The sequence below is a fragment of the Erpetoichthys calabaricus genome, chromosome 12 (genome assembly GCF_900747795.2).
Source record: "Erpetoichthys calabaricus chromosome 12, fErpCal1.3, whole genome shotgun sequence".
Classification (NCBI taxonomy): domain Eukaryota; kingdom Metazoa; phylum Chordata; class Cladistia; order Polypteriformes; family Polypteridae; genus Erpetoichthys; species Erpetoichthys calabaricus.
This window is the reverse complement of record NC_041405.2, coordinates 138,050,779-138,072,900: the sequence shown is the minus strand read 5'-3', so window position 1 is coordinate 138,072,900 and position 22,122 is coordinate 138,050,779. Positions and strand designations below refer to the sequence as shown.

General features: G+C 39.4%; 1 protein-coding gene across 8 annotated transcripts in view; it reads left to right on the top strand.

The window, feature by feature from the left end:
• The first annotated feature begins 1,897 nt into the window (after positions 1–1,897).
• Positions 1,898–22,122, top strand: part of celf5a (cugbp, Elav-like family member 5a) — a 635,748-nt gene continuing 615,523 nt past the window's right edge. For 4 of the 8 annotated variants that reach the window (XM_051935295.1, XM_028816369.2, XM_051935294.1 and 1 more), the window contains exon 1: positions 1,899–2,297. In XM_051935295.1, the coding sequence (XP_051791255.1) occupies positions 1,952–2,297 (346 nt within the window). In that variant the 5' untranslated portion in view covers positions 1,899–1,951. Of the gene's footprint in view, positions 2,298–22,122 lie in introns of all 8 variants that reach the window. The other 4 variants (XM_051935296.1, XM_028816370.2, XM_051935293.1 and 1 more) reach the window with 3 other exon arrangements.

The following is a 22,122-nucleotide window of genomic DNA, read 5'->3' as shown; positions in this document are numbered from 1 at the left end:
GTTCACACACAGAGATGCTCACTCATTTTAGGCCAATTTAGAGTCTAGAAGCAACCATATATGCACATTTTGCAGAGATGTAAAGAAACCTAGGGTGCCAGGACACAGACACAAAGACTCAGCAACTCTATGCTGACTGTCATGGGGCTGAGTTTTGTAGCCAGGTCCCTATAACTGTGAGGCAGCAGTTGACTGCACATGTATGTGCACAATTAAATATGGGTTAATAATATTATCACACTGATTTTAGAGTTGCTGCTCAGCATGTAAGGAGCCAAGCCTGGTTAAGGATGAATCTCACATACTTGCTTACTCACACTGGTCAGTTTATCGTGGATGAACACAAAATCTTCTGCATCTCCTTCCACCCATTCGTTACTATTATCTATTTTGTTCAGTCCACAGTCACACGAGAAGAAGCCTATCCCAGTAGGAGCAAGGCAGGAACCATTACAGGACACAGCAGCAATCCTTTCTGGGACACGTGACATGTCACTGCAATGTCGTTGCCTCATAACATTTGTGGATACCAATTGAGACCAATGCCTTCTGTTTCGAGTAGTGCATAGCAGACTGGCCACTCCAAGCCATGATGCTGTCATTCATATGCATATCCTTAGTCTTCCACACCCTCTGACCCCTTCCACAAGACCTATCATCGCACTACCTTCAGTGGTAACGTGTTGTCTCATCACATGCCTGAATTATCTTAGCTTGCAGGTTTTAATGTAACTCAGCAATTCACTTTCTGTAGTAGCCAGCTTATAAACTAGCTGAGTGGTCATGATCTTCATCCATGAAATTCTCAGCAACTTTCTGATGCATTTGTTCTTGAAACCCTGAATGAGTCTTTCTTTTTCTTTTTTCAGCATCCAGGCTTCACATACTTAAGTCACTACCATGCAGACCAAGGCTTCCATCAAGCCCAATTTTGTGAAGGTGCTGACTGACTTGTTTTTCCATATTCATCATTACTGCCATGCCCATGGCCAGCCTTGACTTCACCTCACCCACAGAGTCCTCTACTCCTCAAACAGACAAGAGTCCACCTGCTCCAACCGTTCTCCACCCATCATTATCCCAGGAACCTTGCCAGTGTTTGTTGTCATTACTTTTTTTTCATTGCTCACTCATGTACATATCGATACTCATCAGGCCAGTTAGCCTAATCTGCATGTTATCGGGTACCCAAGCATCCAGAGAGAACCCACGCTGCCATTCTACAAAGACAATGGCCTGTAATCTGTGTCTATTTCCACAATTAAACAGGCTTAAATGTGTTATGATTAAATATGTCTCCAGGTCTTAATGACCAAGTCACATTTAATCTCTTCCACTATCTTCTCTCTTCTTTATCACCTTCTGCTTTCATCTGACCTGGCTTTGTCTCCCCTTATATACAGTATATGCTACCTGCTTTTTCCTTTTCAGTTACAGTCTTGATGAAGGCTGTACGGCTGAAACATTGTGTCTTTTCATTTCTTTCCATTTCAGCATTACAATAACTTTTAACTCGTTTCTTTTCACGGTGAGTCAGCTCTACACTATATCACAGTGTGTAACATGCATCTTTCTTGAACCCATTCAAAAGGTTACGTACCTGGTTGTCGACATATAATCTAACTTAGCTTTAGAAATATATTCTATAATCTAACTTAGCTTTAGAAATATATTCTATATTTGGCTTTATCTTTGTAAGCCTCGTCAACTGTGTGCTTTTCCTTTTACGAGGCTGTAACTGCTCTCCAATCAGTAGAGGGCAGCCTTCAGCAGTAAGTCTTCAGTTGAATTTTCATCTGTCTACGGTGGGGGGGCAGAGGGCTGGAAATCCAGACGAGGGTTCCAGCTGAGCACTTGCTCCCCCCCCCCCCCCCTCTCTCTTTCTCTCTGTGTATCTGTGCCTGAGTTTGCGCGCTCCTGCGCGCGTGTATGTGTGTGTGCGCGCACGCGCATGTGTTATCATTATTATCCAGCCTGTTCCGAGCGCACGATGGCCAGATTCGCTGAGGCTGAAACAAGACGGCAACAGCAACACTTTCCTCCTCATCCGGCGCACAGCCTGGTCGCAGCAGCCAGCCAGCAACCTCCGTCCGCCTTCCCCAAACCCATGAACGGGTCAGAACCCCTCTCCATCCATCCCGACAGCAACAACATGAAGGACCAGGATGCCATAAAGCTATTTATAGGGCAGATCCCACGGAATCTGGAGGAAAAGGACCTGAAGCCTCTCTTTGAACAATTTGGAAAGATCCATGAACTGACGGTGCTGAAGGATAGATACACAGGCATGCACAAAGGTAACACTAACCGGTGGGCTTAATTTCGACCGGGGGTGGGGGGTTTGGGGAGGGGGGGGGGGATTGGAATTTGGAGGGGGGCTGTGGGGGATGAGTTTGGTGTAAATGCTACCATCATGCTAATAATCTTGCATTACCATAATGCTCACCGCTTGCATGTGTGTGCGTGTCTGCCTTAAGTTGCGTCCATTTGGCTTAGGTTATCTGCTTTTTGTTCGTTTTTGTTTCGGAGTGCAAGACCGATTCTGTGTTGCTTCAGCTGCAATTTTCTGTTCCAGCTGATAAGATAATAGACAGTCGTTAATTTAATCTAATTTACTTATGATTAGTGGGGGGTGGGGAAGGGGGCTCTACATATGGATAGGTGTGAATCAATTTAAGGGGCCAAAAAGCATCTTCTGATTTTGTTTGCCTTCAATGGTTCCGCGGACCTGATGGTGGCGAATTCCTGAAACATGTAGGTCGGGCTATTGTCAAGATGCAAGAAGACTCTTCACAGTTTGAGGTGCCACCCCTTTTCTTCTCGCTGGCACTCTCGTCCTTGTTTTCCCTCCGAGCTAGGGTGAAGATGCTAAATAGAGATGCATTTTAAACAGTCTTGTATCATTAGCGAGCATCATCTGTTTGTTTAGGCATACGCTCATACGTGAAAAAGGTGGTCGCGCGCGCGCCCGTGTACGTGTGTGACAGAAGTGCGTGTGTTTGGGGATGGGGTGTGTGTGCGTGTGTGTGCGTGTGTGTGCGTGTGTGTGTGTGTGTGCTGATATTAGGATACGCATTTTATTATAAGGAAAAGAAAGGGAGCATCACCGATGCGCGCCGATTCTTTGATTTTTTTTCTTACCTTTTCTCAAGTGGGTGAAAGCGTAAAAATAGACTGCAAAAAAAAGACTGCAAATAACATGAATCGGGTTTCCTAGTCCCGTCTAGACAAGGTATCACCGCCGGGACCCCGGCACAGTCTGCCGACGTTATCCTGTTTTTTTTTTCCCATACAGCAGACCTTTTGTCTGCTTGTCTAAGTCTTTAGCAGGTATGAAACATATAGGCACACAAAAGAGGTCACAAAAGAGTAGATAGAAATGTGTAGAGGATTTGGATGTTAATAATAATAATAATAATAATAATAATAAATAATAATAATAATAATAATTATAATGCAATGGAAACAGTATTAACGCTAGGATCCGACCTCATATTGTGGTACACCACTCTGCACGCATCAGATTTATGATTCTTAGCCAACAGTAAAAAATTATACATGTTGCTGGTATATTAATATATTAAAACATGATGCGCTCTCCGCCATCAACACCACCTTTCTTTCAAACTCCGACGTCTCTGTAGATGTCAAAATCATTTAAATCCATAGCATAAACCCTCCTCCCTTAAAAACACAGAGGAAACCCGTCGATAACAGTTTACAACCAGGGTTAAGCTCTGGGATCCTTTCTGGAAACACCTACAAGTCCAACACATGTCTCTTCCACATATCTAAAATGCATAACTTTATTCTTAAACTGAGCTGAATATCACAAATTTTTCTTATGCAATAATTGCGTTAATGAATTGTTTATTGTTGCAGCACACCTTCAGGCAATGCTTGTTTATTGATGTGAAAATGCCTTTTCATTGACAAAATCGAGTTTAAAGTTCTTATCTATCTATCTATCTATCTATCTATCTATCTATCTATCTATCTATCTATCTATCTATCTATCTATCTATCTATCTATCTATCTATCTATTATTTCACAATTGTATATAAGAATGTGAATTTTATAGTGTCTATTACTTCTTACTTTAATAATCCCTATCAACATCTGGAACCAATCACATTTACTTTAAATCATGCATTCCCTAGTTTTTCTTCCACATCCCAAAGACTTGTGTGTTTAGTTAAATGGTAATTCTAAATTCACTCCATGTTAGTGTGTGCCAGTCATGTGGCTAGGATGTCGACATGGAGTTGGCATTTGGATTTGTATGAAGGAAAATTAATAAAGAAAGGTAATTTTTCAATGGGTGGAAAGAACACCCTTTTGAGTGGGCATTGCTCACCCCTTCCATTCACCTAAAGCCACTCCCCTGGTGTGCATATGGGTAGGCACAATGTTTGATTGGTGCCACCTCCATGGTAGGCTCCTGACGTCTATTCGATACAGCTGAAATTGGCTCCACCCCCTACTCTGAATTGGAATTATTATGTTTACACATTTTACATAATATTATGACCATCTATGTGGGATATGCATTTAGCTAAATGACTGTTTTCAGGTAACAGTTTGCGCTCCCCATGGTGCTGAATATGTTATATTGCCACTTCAGTCAGGAAGGTTTTAGGAGGACCAGTCATTGTAATGCAATGAGTTAAAAAAATAAATAAATAAAAAGACTAAAACAGCAACTGTTTGGTTTATTTGAGGTCAGCCTCAACAATCCTTCAAATAAGCTCTCATTAAGTCTTCCTTTATACTTTGTAAATGTATACCAATCTGAATTAGGAGCTTCTGAAAATAAAGAAAATGTTTGTTGTAGGGTGGCATCTTTTTTTGGTATTTTGATTCAAGTACAGAAATCTATTTATTGTATGACAGGTTCTTATCTATCTATCTATCTATCTATCTATCTATCTATCTATCTATCTATCTATCTATCTATCTATCTATCTATCTATCTATCTATCTATCTATCTATCTATCTATCTATCTATCTATCTATCTATCTATCTATCTATCTATCTACAAAATGTCCTGTATGGCTTACACATGATTACATAAACATTTAAAATTACTGTTTAGGGAGGGGGTGGCATTTGGAGATATGTTGTCAACATGTGAACAAAGTAGCAGAGATACATGCTGGATGCTGAAATGTTTCTCTAAGTGTTATATAATTTCAATTTTGTGGAAAACAAGCATAGTCGCATAGCAGTAACATCTCACATCACCCAGCTATGCATTTGTATGACCAGTGAAGGTATTAATAAAGTGCAGTGTAGTTTAATACATCGTTTTGTATCTGATGCCACCCTTAATTTCACCTTCACAAATAATATTTCAAACATGCTAATCATTTCATAAAATTAATTGCTGATTGAAAGTATTATGTTGTGTATTTAGGAGTGCTCAGTGAAATTAGCCTGCGTACAGCAAAACCGTTGTGACTGTGAAGTAAACGGGCACATGAAGTGGGCACTAATGGCCAAAAGACATTTTTGTGAAAAGTGGATGGTTATTCTTGCCATAGAAACCGATTTGCCTGTAGTGCATCTCTCTCACTCACTTTCACTCTCTCAGTCACACAAGTTTCACACTGATACCAGCAGTTTCACACCAAAATTGCTGCCCTGTGAGTCTTGGTTGTTTTTCTGACTTTCCTTTGAAATGCTGCCAATGAGGTGTAATGACACTTCTCAGCAGCAATGCCCACCTGTTTGCAGAACAGGTCCACGTGAATATGTGTTCTCATTAAAACATGACAGGGAAGAAGTGTTGGTGGTCACAGTGGCATAGAAATTGGGCTAATGTGTTTCAGACAGTACTACACACTTGGCATGGTCCAGTGTGAGTCCTGTCCTCTGTTTCAAACCCAAGCCTTCTACTAATCCAGAATGGGTGAGGCAGTTTTTAAAAGCTATTTCTTGTACTTTCTGTTAAAAAAATACTTTAATTAGAGTTAACACACTTTCATTTTCCTTTTTGCTAATGCTTAGACAGAATTGGTGTAAATGGGATGGCAAAACAGTCTAAAGTATTAAACAGTAGGCCCTGATATAACATGAGGGGTAATATTGTCGCATTCCACTGTATTTCTGAATCCTGACTGAGATAAAGGGTTTAAGGGTGTAACAGAATAGCAGTTAGTGAAATACAGTTATGTGAAAAAGTAAGTACACCTCATGGAATGTTATTTTCTTTTCGAACACATATTTGATCTTTATTTAAACAGGCTCTTTAGATAAAGGTGATGTAGTTGGAAAAAAGCTTGAAAATTTAACAGCTATACTATTGCTGTCTGTGGAAAAGCAAGTCCACCTCTGGTTCTATTAGATGGTTCTGCCCCTTCAAGCAAGCATTTCCTCTAACTATCTAGCAGTCACTGACATCGACTGGGTGAATGTTTTTCCCACTCCTCCGTACAGAATTTTGTCAGCTGTGCCATGTTTGAGGGGTGTACATTCTGCTTTCTGGATGAACGTGCTGGAGATACTTGACCTGGTCAAGCTGACAGTTGTTTGAAATCTTCTCAGATAGATCATCTTTTGGATAGTGAAACAGTTGATTTCCAGTTGTTTGGGGATTTTTTTTAACCAGTTTCCAGACTTGTGGTTGCTCTGTGGCTAATGATCATCTGTGCTGGTATCTGGAAAACTGCTGGTTCAAATCCTGTCACTGCCAGATGGAATCCTGTTCACTGGGCCCTCGATCATGGCCCTTAAAATGGAAAATTGTTCCAGAGGCTGCTGTACAATGACTGGCAATGCTGTCTGACCCCCAAAAGGTTAGGTGAAAAGACAATATCCCCTCAAGGTTTAACAAATTATATCAAATCAAAAGATAAAAATCTAGAACTTTCTTACTGAAGGCCTCCGAGCGCTCTTTGGAACTTCATATAGTGATAAGACACACTTCAATAACAAAGAGCAAACCAAACTAAACGTCTGAGGTTTAAATAAGAAAGGTTCAGACAAGATCCTCTCTAATGATGTTCTTATCATTTGCATCTGATTCTAATTTGAGGTATCTGAGGTAATAATAAATTAAGGGGTGGACCTAATTTTTCATATGCACAATTTTCATGTGTATTTAAATTATATAATACACTACAAAATGTAAATGTGGTAAGATATTTGTTTTATCACCTTTATCTATATATATTATTTAAATAAATGTTCACATCTGTCTATTATATAATAAAATCTTGGGATGAGATGAGACTTTTTCAGAGAGATAATTTCAAGTCCCATGAGACATAACTTTTGCCAAGAGATTTAACTATGCCCAGGAGTGGAAATAAAAGACAAACAGTAGACGACAAAGTAGAACATCAGAAAGAGGTTCAAAAATGTTGGCGTGATACACATGCAGAGCAGGTTAGAGATTATGAAAGTACTAAAATTCGAAAGTCTCAAAAAGATGATAGTAAAGATCACATTAGCGCTAACAAATGGAAATTATTACTCGGGAAATAACGGAACAGCGAAAAGAGATCGAATATATGGACATAGGTGATTTGACAGAAGTATGTAGATATTGTTCGGGTTTAAAGTTTAAGTCGGAGATTTGTAGATTGTCTAATTCCTGTTGCCATCAGGGAAAAGTAGTGTTTCTTCCTAATGAAGAGGCCTATCCGCAAGAAGTAAAAGATTTGTTATTTGGTGAAAGTGAAATCCACAAACACTAAAAAAATATCAGAATCTACAATAATCTGTTTGCATTCGCATCATTCAATGCTCAAAACGTAGGTTTACATGATTCAGGACCATACACTATGAGAATCTGTGGTCCCACAACAATTAAAGCTACGACAAGTTTAATTTCAAAGAAACTACAATTCGGTCAGGTTTATATTTATGATCATGAAGAAGCGATACAACATAGAATCGAAAGAGTTAAACGATCGGACATATTAGAAATTCTAAAGCCAATAATGGATACAAATCCATACGTCCAAAAGTATTGCACTTTACACAAAATTTATCTGAAAAACACAGACAAAGAAGTTTTCTTGGATTTCTATATGAATCCGAAAGATCACGCTCGCATATATAATAAACCAACATGTGACGAATTGTCAGCGATAATAGTTTCGAAAGACAGAGATATCAAAGACAGTACTGATACTCATATTTATCCAAAAGCACAGCACGATTCGTCGCCAGTGGCAGATCCGGGATATGACTATAGGGCCCGCACGGGGGTTGGCAAGCGAAGCGAGCAGGGGGCAGAGCTCCCTAGTATGTTATAAAAAAAATAAATCCTTGGGGTGTCCTTACTTATTAACAAGACTAGATTTTATTAGATAAACTATGTATGAGCAGTATAGTAGCACAGTGAGCAAATCTGGAGTCTCATGGCACCTGGACCCCAGTTCAAATCCTATCTAGACTCCTTTATATATTGTTTTATTATTTTGGACATGCTTGTATGGATTTGCTGTCATGTTCCACAGTCTGTAGGATTAGCATAACTATTCAATGCAAGTGACTGACCATCCTGCTGGAGTTTGGTCAGGCCTCGTATTGGCTAACAGATAAATTGAATGCTTTAATTGTGTCAGCTTTGTTTAATTGCCTTTCTCTTCAACATCCTTCCAGTATGTTATAGGTGTAGGGGGTCAAGCTGTGCATTATTATTTTTTATATTTCTTTCAAGCCAAGTTAAAACTAGATTAATGAAGATGAGTATAAGAGTGGCAGAGTCATAAGTGCTTCTTCACAACTACAGAATCCTAACTTCAGATGTTCTCCCCATGTTTGTGGGAGTTTCTCTGCATACTCTTGCTTTTTCCTCACATAGTAACGTTGTGTGTGTTAGATTGGAAGAACATGAGTGAGTGTGGATGTGTGCCTGATTGGAGTCCCGTCTAGGAATTGTTCCCATCGTAAATGTGTTAGAAGTGGATGGATGGATGAAAACTGTTAAATATTGCAGTTGGAGTCTTCGGGCAATCCAAATAGCTGCATCACTGATACATAGCAGGGGGTGACTTAAAATAAATTAGCATGTTTTGTGCTTAAAGGCGTTTCCATCGCTTGCAAACGTACTCTGATACGTCTCCGCTGCTGGCGTATCAATAGAAAAGTTAGTGCCGTGGGATCTCTGTGTTAATGCATTCATAAATGGGAGAGATATATTGCTATAGACCTAGCAAAGCAGCGGAACATTAAATCATAGGAATAACCTAATTAAAAATTTATCAAAATATTCCTTTTTATACCAAGGCTGATGAATTACAAGTGTGAGCAGACATCTCAGTACAATAGGGAAACGGGCCTTGCTAAATGTGCCAAGGGTGAAGAAAACAAAATGGCAAAATATTAATTAGACTGACTTTTAATAGGAGACATGTAGCTTCATTGGGGAATTCTGCGCATATGATGTGAGGGCTGATTAACAAAGTGGGCCTATTATAGCGTTTGTCAATGCCCACTATAATAAGCCCAAACAACATCTAGAAGAGATGACATTTATTTTAAGGCATGCACTCACCGCCAATAAATTTATTAAAGCTAAAATTCCATCAGTTACAAATATTTGAATGTGCTGATTTTCTGTGACTTCTTGGTTTCATCAATCTGGGATTAAATCCTGCATCCAGTCGCTAACTCTATGGAAATTGTGAAAAATCCCTGTATTTTCAGCTGGATACTCAGTGTTTCTTCCCAAAGATTTGTGTTTTAAATTAAATGGTGATTATAAACTGGCCCCGTGTGAGTGTGCACCAGTCACATTACATTGATGTCGTCCTGGAATGGGTATTTTGATATGCAGGGAAAGCAAATAAATACCAAAACTTTATTTTTGTTAATTTTTCATTGGGTTAGCATACAACTATTTGGGTGGGCACTGCTCACCCATTCCATCCAAACCACTCCTCTGGATTACACTGCAATGGATTGGTGCCACCTCCATAGTAGGCTTCTGACTTCTACCTGATGCTGCTAAGACTGGCCCCACCTCCCCATTCTAAATTGAAATAATTATATTTAGAAATTCAACACGGGCGGCACGGTGGGGCAGTGGTATCACTGCTTCCTCGCAGTTAGGAGACCTGGATTCACTTCCCAGGTCCTCCCTGCGTGGAGTTTGCATGTTCTCCCCGTGTCTACGTGGGTTTCCTCCCACAGTCCAAAGGCATGCAGGTTACGTGGATTGGTGATCCTAAATTGTCCCTAGTGTGTGCTTGGTGTATGTGTGTGTCCTGCGGTGGGTTGGAGTCCTGCCCGGGATTGGTACCTGCCTTGCACCTTGTGTTGACTGGGATTGGCTCCAGCAGACCCCCATGACCCTGTGTTCGGATTCAGTGGGTTGGAAAATGGATGGATGGATGGAGAAATTCAACACAATATTATGAGTGGCTATGTGTGGGCTATGCTTATGGCTAAATTACTGTTTTCTAGTAATATTTTGCGCTTCCAATTTTGCTGAATTTGTTGCTCTGCAGTCCAGTCTAGGGAGAACCAATGAAATGTGAAATGTAATATAATTAGCTCCAAAATAAATAATAAATAATTATGAATAATGACAAAGACACTTGGAGTGTGTGTTTGCAGTGACTATTTTGATTGGTTTATTTGAGGCCATCCTCAGCAATCCTTCAAATAAGCCTTCATTTAGTATTCCTTTATACTGTGTAAAGGTGTACCTATCTGAATGAATGTAAAAGTGGTTTAGATAATAACATCTGCCATTGAAATAAGGACGTATACTTTCATCCTTTCATCCATTTTTCATTACATTGTGGAATGAGGCCATCAGCACATGGAGCAGCTTTCTGGATATTGTGTGAAGAATTTCATGTCACATCATTTGTCTAAGATTATTAGAAAAAAGTACAAAAACATGTTTATTGTATGACAGGTGTTCTTATCTATCTATCTATCTATCTATCTATCTATCTATCTATCTATCTATCTATCTATCTATCTATCTATCTATCTATCTATCTATCTATCTATCTATCTATCTATCTATCTATCTATCTATCATTTTGCAGCTGTGGAAACTTGGCTAGCATCAAGGCACAATACCTCAAACTTGCTAATTAACGTAACCTTCTAACCTGCACAACCATGTGGGCATGGGGAGAAAATGCAAACTCAGATAGCAATCAGGCTGGGATTTAAATCCAGGTCTCCGAGATTAATTATTGTGCCACCATGGCACTCAACACATCAGTGTCTGAACTTTCCTTCCTGCTGTGCCTTACACTCATTATCCACTGTACAAACATTTACATATTTTCATCTACCCTGAGTATTTAGGACCTGATATATGGTAAGAGCATACTGTAACAAGACTGACCAACCATTCAGTCCATCAGGCTTGTTTGGTTTGGTGATAGCTAAATTGTTCCAGTATCTCATCTAGTATACTATTTAAAAGTTGTAAAGGTTTCTGCTTCGATTGCAGGTTTTTTTTTAGATTTTTATTATTCCTTGAATAAAAATGTGGTTTCTAGTTTCAGTCTTTGCCCTTAATTTCCTCTGTTTTGCCCGATTACGTGATGCAGTGTTTAATAGAAAGAATTCTGGTGGGTTAATGTTACCTATACTTTGTAAAATTGTATTAAACCAGATTAGGTCCCCACAGAGCCTTCTCTGCTCAAGACTAAAGTCGCTGAATTTCCTTAGCCTGCCACAGCAGGAGGTGTCCTTTAGTCCTGGGATGCTCTTGTTGGCTCCCCTCTGCCTGTCCTGTAGATCTGCTGTATCTCATTTGCAGCGAGGTGAGCAGACCCTAAACAGAGGATTCCAGTAGAGGCCTCACTAGTGTGACCTACAATTCTGAACATATCATCCCTTCTTTTACAGTATGATCAACAGCTTACTCAATGCATCCTAACTTTTTATTGGCCTTTTTAATGGCTTCTGCACGTTGCCTAGATTATGAGATTGTTGTTCCACCTTAAATGTGTAAATCCTTTTCCAAGTTTTCTTCCTATCACACATCTTGTATATATAATATTTCTTTTTTCTACAAGTTATACTTTGCACTTTTCTATGTTAAATTTAATTTTACCAAGTGTTCATCTTGATCTTTTTGAAATGTTTCTGCAGGCTTCCCCATATCTAATATCCCTGCAAATTTCACAAGCTTACTTGTAGGAGTCAATGTCATCAGTGTGAGTTTCTTTTATGTTTCTTTTAAAGGAAGTCAAAGTTGAACTATTGAATATGAGTATGAGGGCGGTACAGTGCTGAGTGCTGCCCCTACAGCTTCAGACTTCTGGCTTCAGATGTTCTCGATGTATTTGTGTGGCTTTCTCTGGGTATTCCAGCTTTCTCCCCACATCTCATGGCCTTGTATGTTGGACTGGAAGACCATGAGTGAGTGTGGATGTGTGCCTGATTGCATCTCGTCTGGGGATTGTTCCCATCATAAGCAGGTTGGAAGCATAAATAAGAAAAAGTAATGGTCTGAACGCAGACGCCAGAGAGGCTCCACTGATGACCTAATTCTCTTCATATCTGTAGTCTTATCTCAGACTGATTTACCAGCCTGAAGTTCAGGTCTGTGTGTTTCCAATGGCTTCTAGTTTTGGAATTAATATTTGACATTGGACTGTTTCATTTTTTTGAACCACTGGGTGGAATAGGTCATTTGCTTTGCTTTTATCTGAACATAAGAACATTAGAAAGATTTAGACGAGAACAGGCCATTCAGCCCAACAAAATAACATCAAGCTGCATTTAGTCCAGTTGCCTATTTAAAAAAAGTCTAACCATTTGTTTTGTAAGGATCTTCCTCCCATAAACCCATGCTGGCTGTTATTTAGTCAGTCAGTCAGTGTCCAACCCACCATATCCTAACTACAGGGTCACAGGGATCTGCTGGATCCAATCCCAGCCAACACATGGCGCAAGGCAGGAAAGAAATCCTGGGCAGGGCACCAGCCCACTGCAGGGCACACACACACCAAACACAATGTAGGATCTCCATTTCACCTAACCTGCATGTCTTTGGACTGTGGGAAGAAACCCACGCAGACACGGGGAGAACATGCAGACTCCACGCAGGGAGGACACAGGAAGCGAACCCAGGTCTCCTTACTGCGAGGCAGCAGCGCCACCACTGCGCCACCGTGTCACCCCTGTTATTTAGTGTATTACTTTAATCTGAATATTCTTATAATTTTTTTACTGTAGTTTCTCTAATTATCCATTGTGTAAGACATTGGCTTATTAAGATTGGAATTTCTATCATCCAGTTTCTCTTCTTTTAATAGATTGGAGTCACATTAGTCATCAGGCACTTTTCCTGTCTGAATGACCATTGAAATATACTTAGTAAAGGTTTACAAATTATGTCTTTTACTTTTCTTGAAAATACTAATAAAACCCCATCAGGCTCATGGCATTTATTAGTCCTGGAGCACACCTGACTCTCCTGTTTTAAACTCTATGAAAGTTAGCTCTTTCAGGATGGCTCTGTTTGTGTGTATTATTGCAGGATTCTCTTCTTTTTTATATTTTAAGAACAAGCAAGGCAGTTGATTGCTAACTCTAAATTATCCTGTTAAATAATTGTTCTATAATATATGCATATATATTGTCCTATAATATATATATATATATATATATATATATATATATATATATATCCATCCATTTTCCAACCCGCTGAATCCGAACACAGGGTCACGGGGGTCTGCTGGAGCCAATCCCAGCCAACACAGGGCACAAGGCAGGAAACAATCCTGGGCAGGGTGCCAACCCACCGCAGATATATATATATATATATATATATATATATATATATATATATATATATATATATAAATATAAATATAAATATATATATATATATATATATATATATATATATATATATATATATATATATATATATATATATATATGTATGTAAGGTGTGTCACAGATTGTTAGCAAGAAGGCAGGAAAACCTGTTTGTTGATAGGAGCTGAATAATAATCTTAAGCTGAGATACTGGTACCATATTCTCATTTAATAGATAGTCACTGGTCTCCTGCTAGTTCTCTTTAATGCTATCTTCCAACCCATTAGGTGACAGCAAATTACTCCTATCTTGGAAAAGTAGGAGCATTTTGCCATTTTAACACAGACAGCCCAGACATTGACAGACACCTGGTATATGAACGTACGTATGGAATCAAGAGTGCACCCAGGACATCAGATCTGTCACAGTCTCTGTGTTCCAAGAGAAGAGCCTTCCCTGATCCCAGAACTGGAACTGATTGATCCCTGGGGATATTTAAAGCCCCATCCTCAAGCTGGAGGTGATTTGAACCTGGAGCCTACAAGTGGGTTATGAAAACATGGGTGCTTTGTGTTATTTAATTGGTGTTTAAATGGAACAGTCGCTCTTTCAATATCTGTATAGGTGAGCCAGATAAGGCAGCAGAGTTCACTTTCCTATAATCTCTTGGGTATTGTGTAAAAACTTTTATGGCAGACCATTTGTCTAAAGTTGTTAGAGACAAGTATAGAAATCTGTTCACTTTATGAGTTTTTACTAATCTGAGCTGAATATCACACATTCTTCTTATGCAATAATTGCATTAATGAATTTTTTTATTGTTGCAGTACATCTTCAGGAAATGTTTATTTATTTATATCAAAATGCCATTTTATTGACAACATCAAGTTTAAAGTTCTTATCTATCTATCTATCTATCTATCTATCTATCTATCTATCTATCTATCTATCTATCTATCTATCTATCTATCTATCTATCTATCTATCTATCTATCTATCTATCTATCTATCTATCTATCTATCTATCTATCTATCATTTCACAGTTGCATATAAGAATGTGAATTTTATAGTGTCTATTACTTCTTACTGTAATAATCCCTATCAACATCTGGAACCAATGACATTTACTTTAAATCATGCATCCCCACCATAAGAAAAAAACATCCTTAATTTGCAAATATTTGATTGTGTGGATTGTCTGTGACTGCTACTATGTTTTGGATTTAGCAATCAGTCTATGTCTCTGTGGAGTTTGCAGATAATCCATGTGCCTTTATGTATTTTCATCTGGGTGCTGAAGTCTTTCTTCCACATCCCAAAGACTTGTGTGTTTAGTTAAATGGTAATTCTAAATTGGCTCCATGTGAATGTGTGCCAGTCACGTGGCTAGGATGTCAACATGGAGTTGGCATTTGAATTTATATGAAGGGAAATTAATAAACAAAAGTAATTTTTCAATGGGTGGAAAGAACACCCTTTTGAGTGGGCATTGCTCACCCCTTCCATTCACCTAAAGCCACTCCCCTGGTGTGCATATGGGTAGGCACAATGTTTGATTGGTGCCACCTCCATGGTAGGCTCCTGACGTCTATTTGATACAGCTGAAATTGGCTCCACCCCCTACTCTGAATTGGAATTATTATGTTTACACATTTTACATAATATTATGACCATCTATGTGGGATATGCATTTAGCTAAATGACTGTTTTCAGGTAACAGTTTGCGCTCCCCATGGTGCTGAATATGTTATATTGCCACTTCAGTCAGGAAGGTTTTAGGAGGACCAGTCATTGGAATGCAATGAGTTAAAAAAAATAAATAAAAAGACTAAAACAGCAACTGTTTGATTGGTTTATTTGAGGTCAGCCTCAACAATCCTTCAAATAAGCTCTCATTAAGTCTTCCTTTATACTTTGTAAATGTATACCAATCTGAATTAGGAGCTTCTGAAAATAAAGAAAATGAATTGCTTTGGATAAAAAAAGTTCTAAATTTAAAAGGATGTATCCTTTCATCCATTTTTCATCCCATTGTTGTAGGGGGCCGTTAGCTTCTGTGGTATCTTTTTTGGAATTTTGTGAGAACTTTCTTATTCTTAAGTCAAGTACAGAAATCTCTTTATTATATGACAGGTTTTCCTATCTATCTATCTATCTATCTATCTATCTATCTATCTATCTATCTATCTATCTATCTATCTATCTATCTATCTATCTATCTATCTATCTATCTATCTATCTATCTATCTATCTATCTATCTATCTATCTATCTATCTATCTATCTATCTATCTATCTACCGGATATCAAGGCACACTGCCTCAAACTTAATAATTAACCTAAACTTCTTACTTGCACAAGCAGATGAGCATGGGGAGAAAATGCAAACTCAGAGAACAATCAGGCTGGGATTTAAATCGATTTATTCTAGAGGTGACTATCCTTTTCTCCCGTTCTTCTCAGCAGTAAGCACATATTACACCTTTCTAACAATTACACAGCATTTCTTGCACTAGCCCCCCGTCTCTAATATTCTTCCTCATTAAACCACTTTGTTGTCACAGAATGTTCTGACGTCATGTTACCATTGTGTAGCAAGGCCGTAGAGCATGCTTTCATTTGTCTTATTTAGATGGGTCAAACGGTCATATTCATGTGCATTGGACATCAGTTTTGGAATTTGTAAACATAAACTTAAACTTGCAATGTTCTTTAAAGTTAGTAAAAGAAAGTTTTGTAGACAGTACAGATCAGTATGAGATGGAGGTACCACAAACCTATGAACCAGGCCTGTGGGCTGAGATATTTAATCAGGATTAGGTTAGTTTAGATAACATTTATTAATCCCAAGGCACCTCATCTGTATAGTACAGGTTGTCCAAGGCTTGCCATAAATGACATGTAATAGAAATTACACCATTTTACTGTCTGGTGAGAGGACGGTTGTTGCCTTTAACCCTATAACACCAGACAAATGTAGGGTTTGTGTACAAGAAGTAAAAATGTTAGATTTAAATACATAATGGGAGGTCTGAGACTTGGAAGTACCCCTAAAATGGATGTAGGAGCCATGGAGGGTTTATCAGAATATACAATCCAGACAGTATACAGAAGCAATAAAAAAAACCAAATAGCATAGCAGGTTTAAAAAGTGATGTGTGGAGCAGAACTCAAGGGAGATTATTTTAAACTTTATAAAATCATATTAAAGCCTTACCTGGAGTTCTGTGTAGATTTTTGGTCTCCATATTACTAAAAAGACATAGCAGTAGTAGAAAAGAACAACTAGGCTGATACTAACAGGTAGGAAGTACGAGAGATTGAAGGAGCTGAATCTTTTCAATTTAAGCAAGCTAAGATTAAGAGGAGTCATGATTGAGGCGCTCAAAATTATAAATGGAATTTGTACCTTGGATCCAGGCTGTTCCTTTAAAATGAGTTCAACAAGAACACAAGGACAAACATTTCAAAGGTCTTCTTCACGCAGACAGCCATAGACTCATGGAGAAAGTTACCAAGCTGTGTGGTAGAGTTTAGGGACCTTCAAAACTTGACTTGATGCTGTTTTGGAGAAATTAGATGGATAGGATTGATGAGCTTTTTTGGGCTGAATGGCCTGTTCTTGTCAATATTTTTCCATTCTTGTAATATTCTAACATCTGCTTTGGGAGATCAGAATAAAGGTGGGGTTGGGGAGGGGGGGTTGCCTATAATAATAATAATTCATTTTGTTATATAGCACTTTTCTCAAGCTCAAACCTCTTAATTTATGTTTGCTGTCTTGCTGTTAAGCGTTTTACTGATCTTAGACACTGGCTCTTACGCTCTTTTGCTTTTTCACCCTCTTCGGCCTCTTTTATTGCTGCAGATCTTGTTAAAGGTCACCAGCCCGCTACCCTCAGGCATCTCCACTGTGAGGTGCATTTGTTTGTCTGTTCAACTCTATCTGAGACTCCCTGGCTCAACATACTGGACAGCTGAGCTTGAGGCTTAATGCGAGTTTTGCAAAAAAAAAAAAGACATGAAATAAATGCAGCGTGTCTAAGCTACATTTGCAGGAATGCAGATTTTCATTCTCATGTCCTCTGTCAGGCTTTTCTCCTTTTCATTTGCCTTCTCTTTAGCTCATGGGGGAATTTTCGGTAACGAATGGTCTGTTTCAGATAAGAAGGTTTTACAATAGGCTTCTCTGTAAGGGACCTGCTGCCTTTTGACAATTGCTGCTGCTCTTTGTTGATTTTTTTTCTTTTTCTTTTTCCATTGTTTTTTTTTTTATCAATTGACTTCCATTTCATTGTTTTCCTTAACTTATTGGATCATGTTGTCTCTTAGACCAGCAGTCGACAACCCTGGGCTTCTGTCTGCTTTTGTCCTTCCCGGCAGGACCAGCACATCCCACTGTCAAGGTGAAGAATTATTAGGAGGCTTTGAATTTTTGGTCACAATATTGATTCCTCATTTGTTTACTGATAGGCAAGTACCCTGGGTGACTGGACTAATCCTATTGGGCAGGCAAGAGTTCTTCTATTATAAGGTCTCTCAAGCAACACCTAAGATGTTTAGATGTAGACTGCACATCACATTACAAACTTAGTGAACTCCATTGTCATCTCTAATCAAAAAGAGACTCAGAAAAAATGCCCGTCATCCTTACTGGGAGAACATGAGCAGCAAGCAGGACTGGCTGGCCAGAAAGTATCCCAAACTGAGGGGTCAGTGTAACCAGAAATGGCAAAGTCAGATAACTCTGAATGTATTTCTTGCTCCTCCATTTGAAGTCTGTCTAATGAACATGTTATTTTCATACATACACACTGTGACATTAAAGCATTCGTCCAATCTGGTCCAGTCTTCTGCCCTTCAATGCTCATAGTTTGGTGGTGTTGAAGAGATGGATGAGCGGGGATAGTAACAAGGTCCCTCTTTGCCAGGTTGAGCTGCAGATGGTCTTCCAGCTCTCAGATCCTCATCGGTTGGCTGACATAGCACCATTTGTGCTCTTTGATTACTGCCCAGTTCTCCTTGGCACCATTCCATCACTCTCTATTAGTCATTTTGAAAATTATGCTCTTCTTTTCTTTGTTGTCTTTTTCTCACTCTTTCAATCAATCCCTTCCCTATATGTGCCATTCTATCATTCCGCAATTCATTTCTCCATTCTGACCTCCCACACTTTCCATTGGTGCCATTCAATTACTCTACCTCCTTCGTATGCATTAGTGCCATACCATTACACTTCTGCCCACTTTTTCTTTGGGGCTATTGGATCAGTTCCTTGCCCACTTTTTTTTTCTTGGTGCCATTTCATCATTGTATCTCCCATTACTTTCATTTGATTATTAGGCCCCGTAAAAACACTGGTGCCTTTTCCCACTCTTTCACTCAGCCCACCTTTATGTGCCATCCCGTCATTCTGCCACTCATTTTCCATTAGTGCCATTCCATCACTCTACCCCCCACCTTTCCCTGGTACCATTTCATTATTCTGCTTCCCTTCTCTTTCCAAAGCAGACATTCTATCTCTGTACCACCCGCTGCTCTTACTCCCCCCGCACTTTTTTCAGTTGCTCTCTGTGACACTCCCATTTCTGCATAACCTGTGAGCAGTCAGATAAAAAGGCGGACATCTGAACGTTTCCCTCACTCATTGTGCTCCCGCCCCCTCACCCCCGCTAAGCTCATAAATTATTGCGTTCCTTCTTCCGAGAGACTGCTAATTTTATTTGATTAAACTCATGCTAATTTACTGCTGCCGCCAACTCTACAACAAAACATGGTTGATTTGAAAGGCACCCCACCCCCTCACCCAACCCCCAAGCCCTGCACCGTATATATCAATAATTTATTTTAGGAAAATGACATTCCATTTAGCATCTGCACGAAGAGAGAATCTGGACTCTCTTAATGCAGTCTTGATCGGTGCTTCCCAATTAGTGTTTGCAAACATGCTAAAGATACAACACAAAACAGGGAAAAAACCCACTAGGGGGTGGTGAGTGAGGTGGAGAAAGAAGGAGACAAAAAAATGGAGAAAAAGACAAGGAATCCTGTCATGGAGGGCTTGGGCTGAGGGAGAAAGGGAAAGGGAAGGCTCAGTTACCCATCATTGGTGGGTTAGGGTCCATGAACGCTTACCTATTCTTTAACCCTTCCATCATCTAAAGGCCATGTTACATTATGTGACTTTTCCAGTCATAGCCTTCATTTACATAATCCTAGAGACTCAAAGGCAGTCATTGACACGCTCCCATAAAACCATTTGTGTAATGTGACATACCCAGCGATGCACTCTTAATTATTCTGTGACTTGCTCCAACAAAATCAAACAGGCTCTATTTTGCCTTTAGTCAAAGAAGCGGGCTCTGTATGCGCAAGAGCTGACAACCATTGAATGCTCATCCAGAAGAACAATGCCTATAATGCAGCCATAATTAATAAGGAACCACAGGTATTTTGAACCTCACAAGCAGAAGAGAAGCTTGTCTCTCTGATGTGTTGCATTTTACATGCCATGAAAGAATAAAAATAAGAAACAGAGGGTTAAAATTGCCGCTGAACTCGACTCTGTCAGGCAACACGTCACTGGCTGTCACAAGAAAAAAGGATGAACTTGACTGTGCTGGAAGGTAGGCACACGGCTACTTAATTTGACATGTCCAGTGACTTTCAATCGTGTATACTGACATGGTCTGGTGACAAGATCAGTAAGTGCTGTTGGCAAAACTGACATACCCAATGATCAGAAGTCGCTAATGTGACATTGGCTTTAGTGAAACACCTAGTGGACCTTTCAACTTGGGTGATTCTTGAGCGTGGCACATTGTTTTGCATTAATTCTTTATCTATGCATTATTTAAGTTTAATTTGTATCTTATTTAACCAAACTCAACACCCTCTCCTCTACACATCTAGAGAGCAAAAGATCAGAAGATTTAAACCAGGGGTGTCCAACTCCGGTTCTGGTGGGCCGCAGTGGCTGCAGGTTTTCATTCTAACCCTTTTCCTAATCAGTGAGCAGTTTTCACTGTTAATGAACTCCTTTTCCCTTCATTTTAATTGCCCTGTTTTTAAGGATTCAGACCTCTGAATTGATTACTTTCTTCATTAAATGGCAGTCAAACAGAAATGAGAAACGAGCCAACAGATGACCAGCTAAGTTGGATCTCCAGCCAATTTCACTCCAACCAGTTTCTTAATGAGAAGCCAATTCTTCTTGTTATTGAATATCATGACTTGTTGCTGCTTTCATTCTACCACAACAGACTGTTGATTTTCCATTTGTTCTAAGACCACCATCAAGATGTTTTGGTGACCTGAGCAGACCAACATGGCCGAGACCTTCACCTTCCTTTATTTTCAGGTTATCTGGTCATGTGGCGGCTCATTTTGTGTCTCATTATTGTTTGGCTGCTCATTAAGGAAAAAGAAGCAACTAAGGGGTCTGAGTCACGTCAATTAAAACTACGGCAAAACAAGTTAATCAGCAGCAAAAACGTCTCACGAATAAAGATGGTTAACATGAAAACCTGCAGCCACTCCGGCCCACCAGGATCGGAGTTGGACACCCTTGATTTAAACCCTTAAAAATATGGAGCCCTCATTAAGGTTAGCCAACGTTCAGCATGCTTAAATAAGTGATGACAACATAAATAAAAGCCTACTAAATTCTACAGAAGGTTTGGACTGTTAAACATAAAGTGAATTTGTTTTTATCTAGACTTCATTACATTAGATGCTTTTATACAAAGAGGCTTACAAAAGAGGTCAGCTTAATAAACATCAGCATGGTGGACTATTTATGGGGACTGTTAATTAAAGTTGGGGCGACACGGTGGAGCAGTGGTAGTGCTGCTGCCTCACAGTAAGGAGACCTGGGTTTGCTTCCATTTTCTTCCTGTGTCTGCGTGGGTTTCCTCCGGGTGCTCTGGTTTCCTCCCACAGTCCAAAGACATGCAGGTTAGGTTCATTGGCGATCCTAAATTGTCGTGTGTGTGCCCTGCAGTGGGCTGGCACCCTGCCCGGGATTTGTTTCCTGCTTTGCGCCCTGTGTTGGCTGGGATTGGCTCCAGCAGACCCCTGTGACCCTGTGTTAGGATATAGCGGGTTGGATAATGACTGACTGACTGCCTAATTCAAGTTGGACAACTTTTTCCCATTGTGTGATGGTAGTGGAATTAGTGTTGTGGTGCTTATTTTTTAGTTTGATTTTTAGATTGTTTAGGTTTTGCTGTTCAGTCTATTGTCATCCTAGCATTAGACGTCTGCCTGTCTTTTCTCATTAACATTTCTTAATTTCCATCTGCTGGCGCCCACCATTCGGTTATTATTGTCGTTTTTTTCCAATCTGTACAAGATCTAGC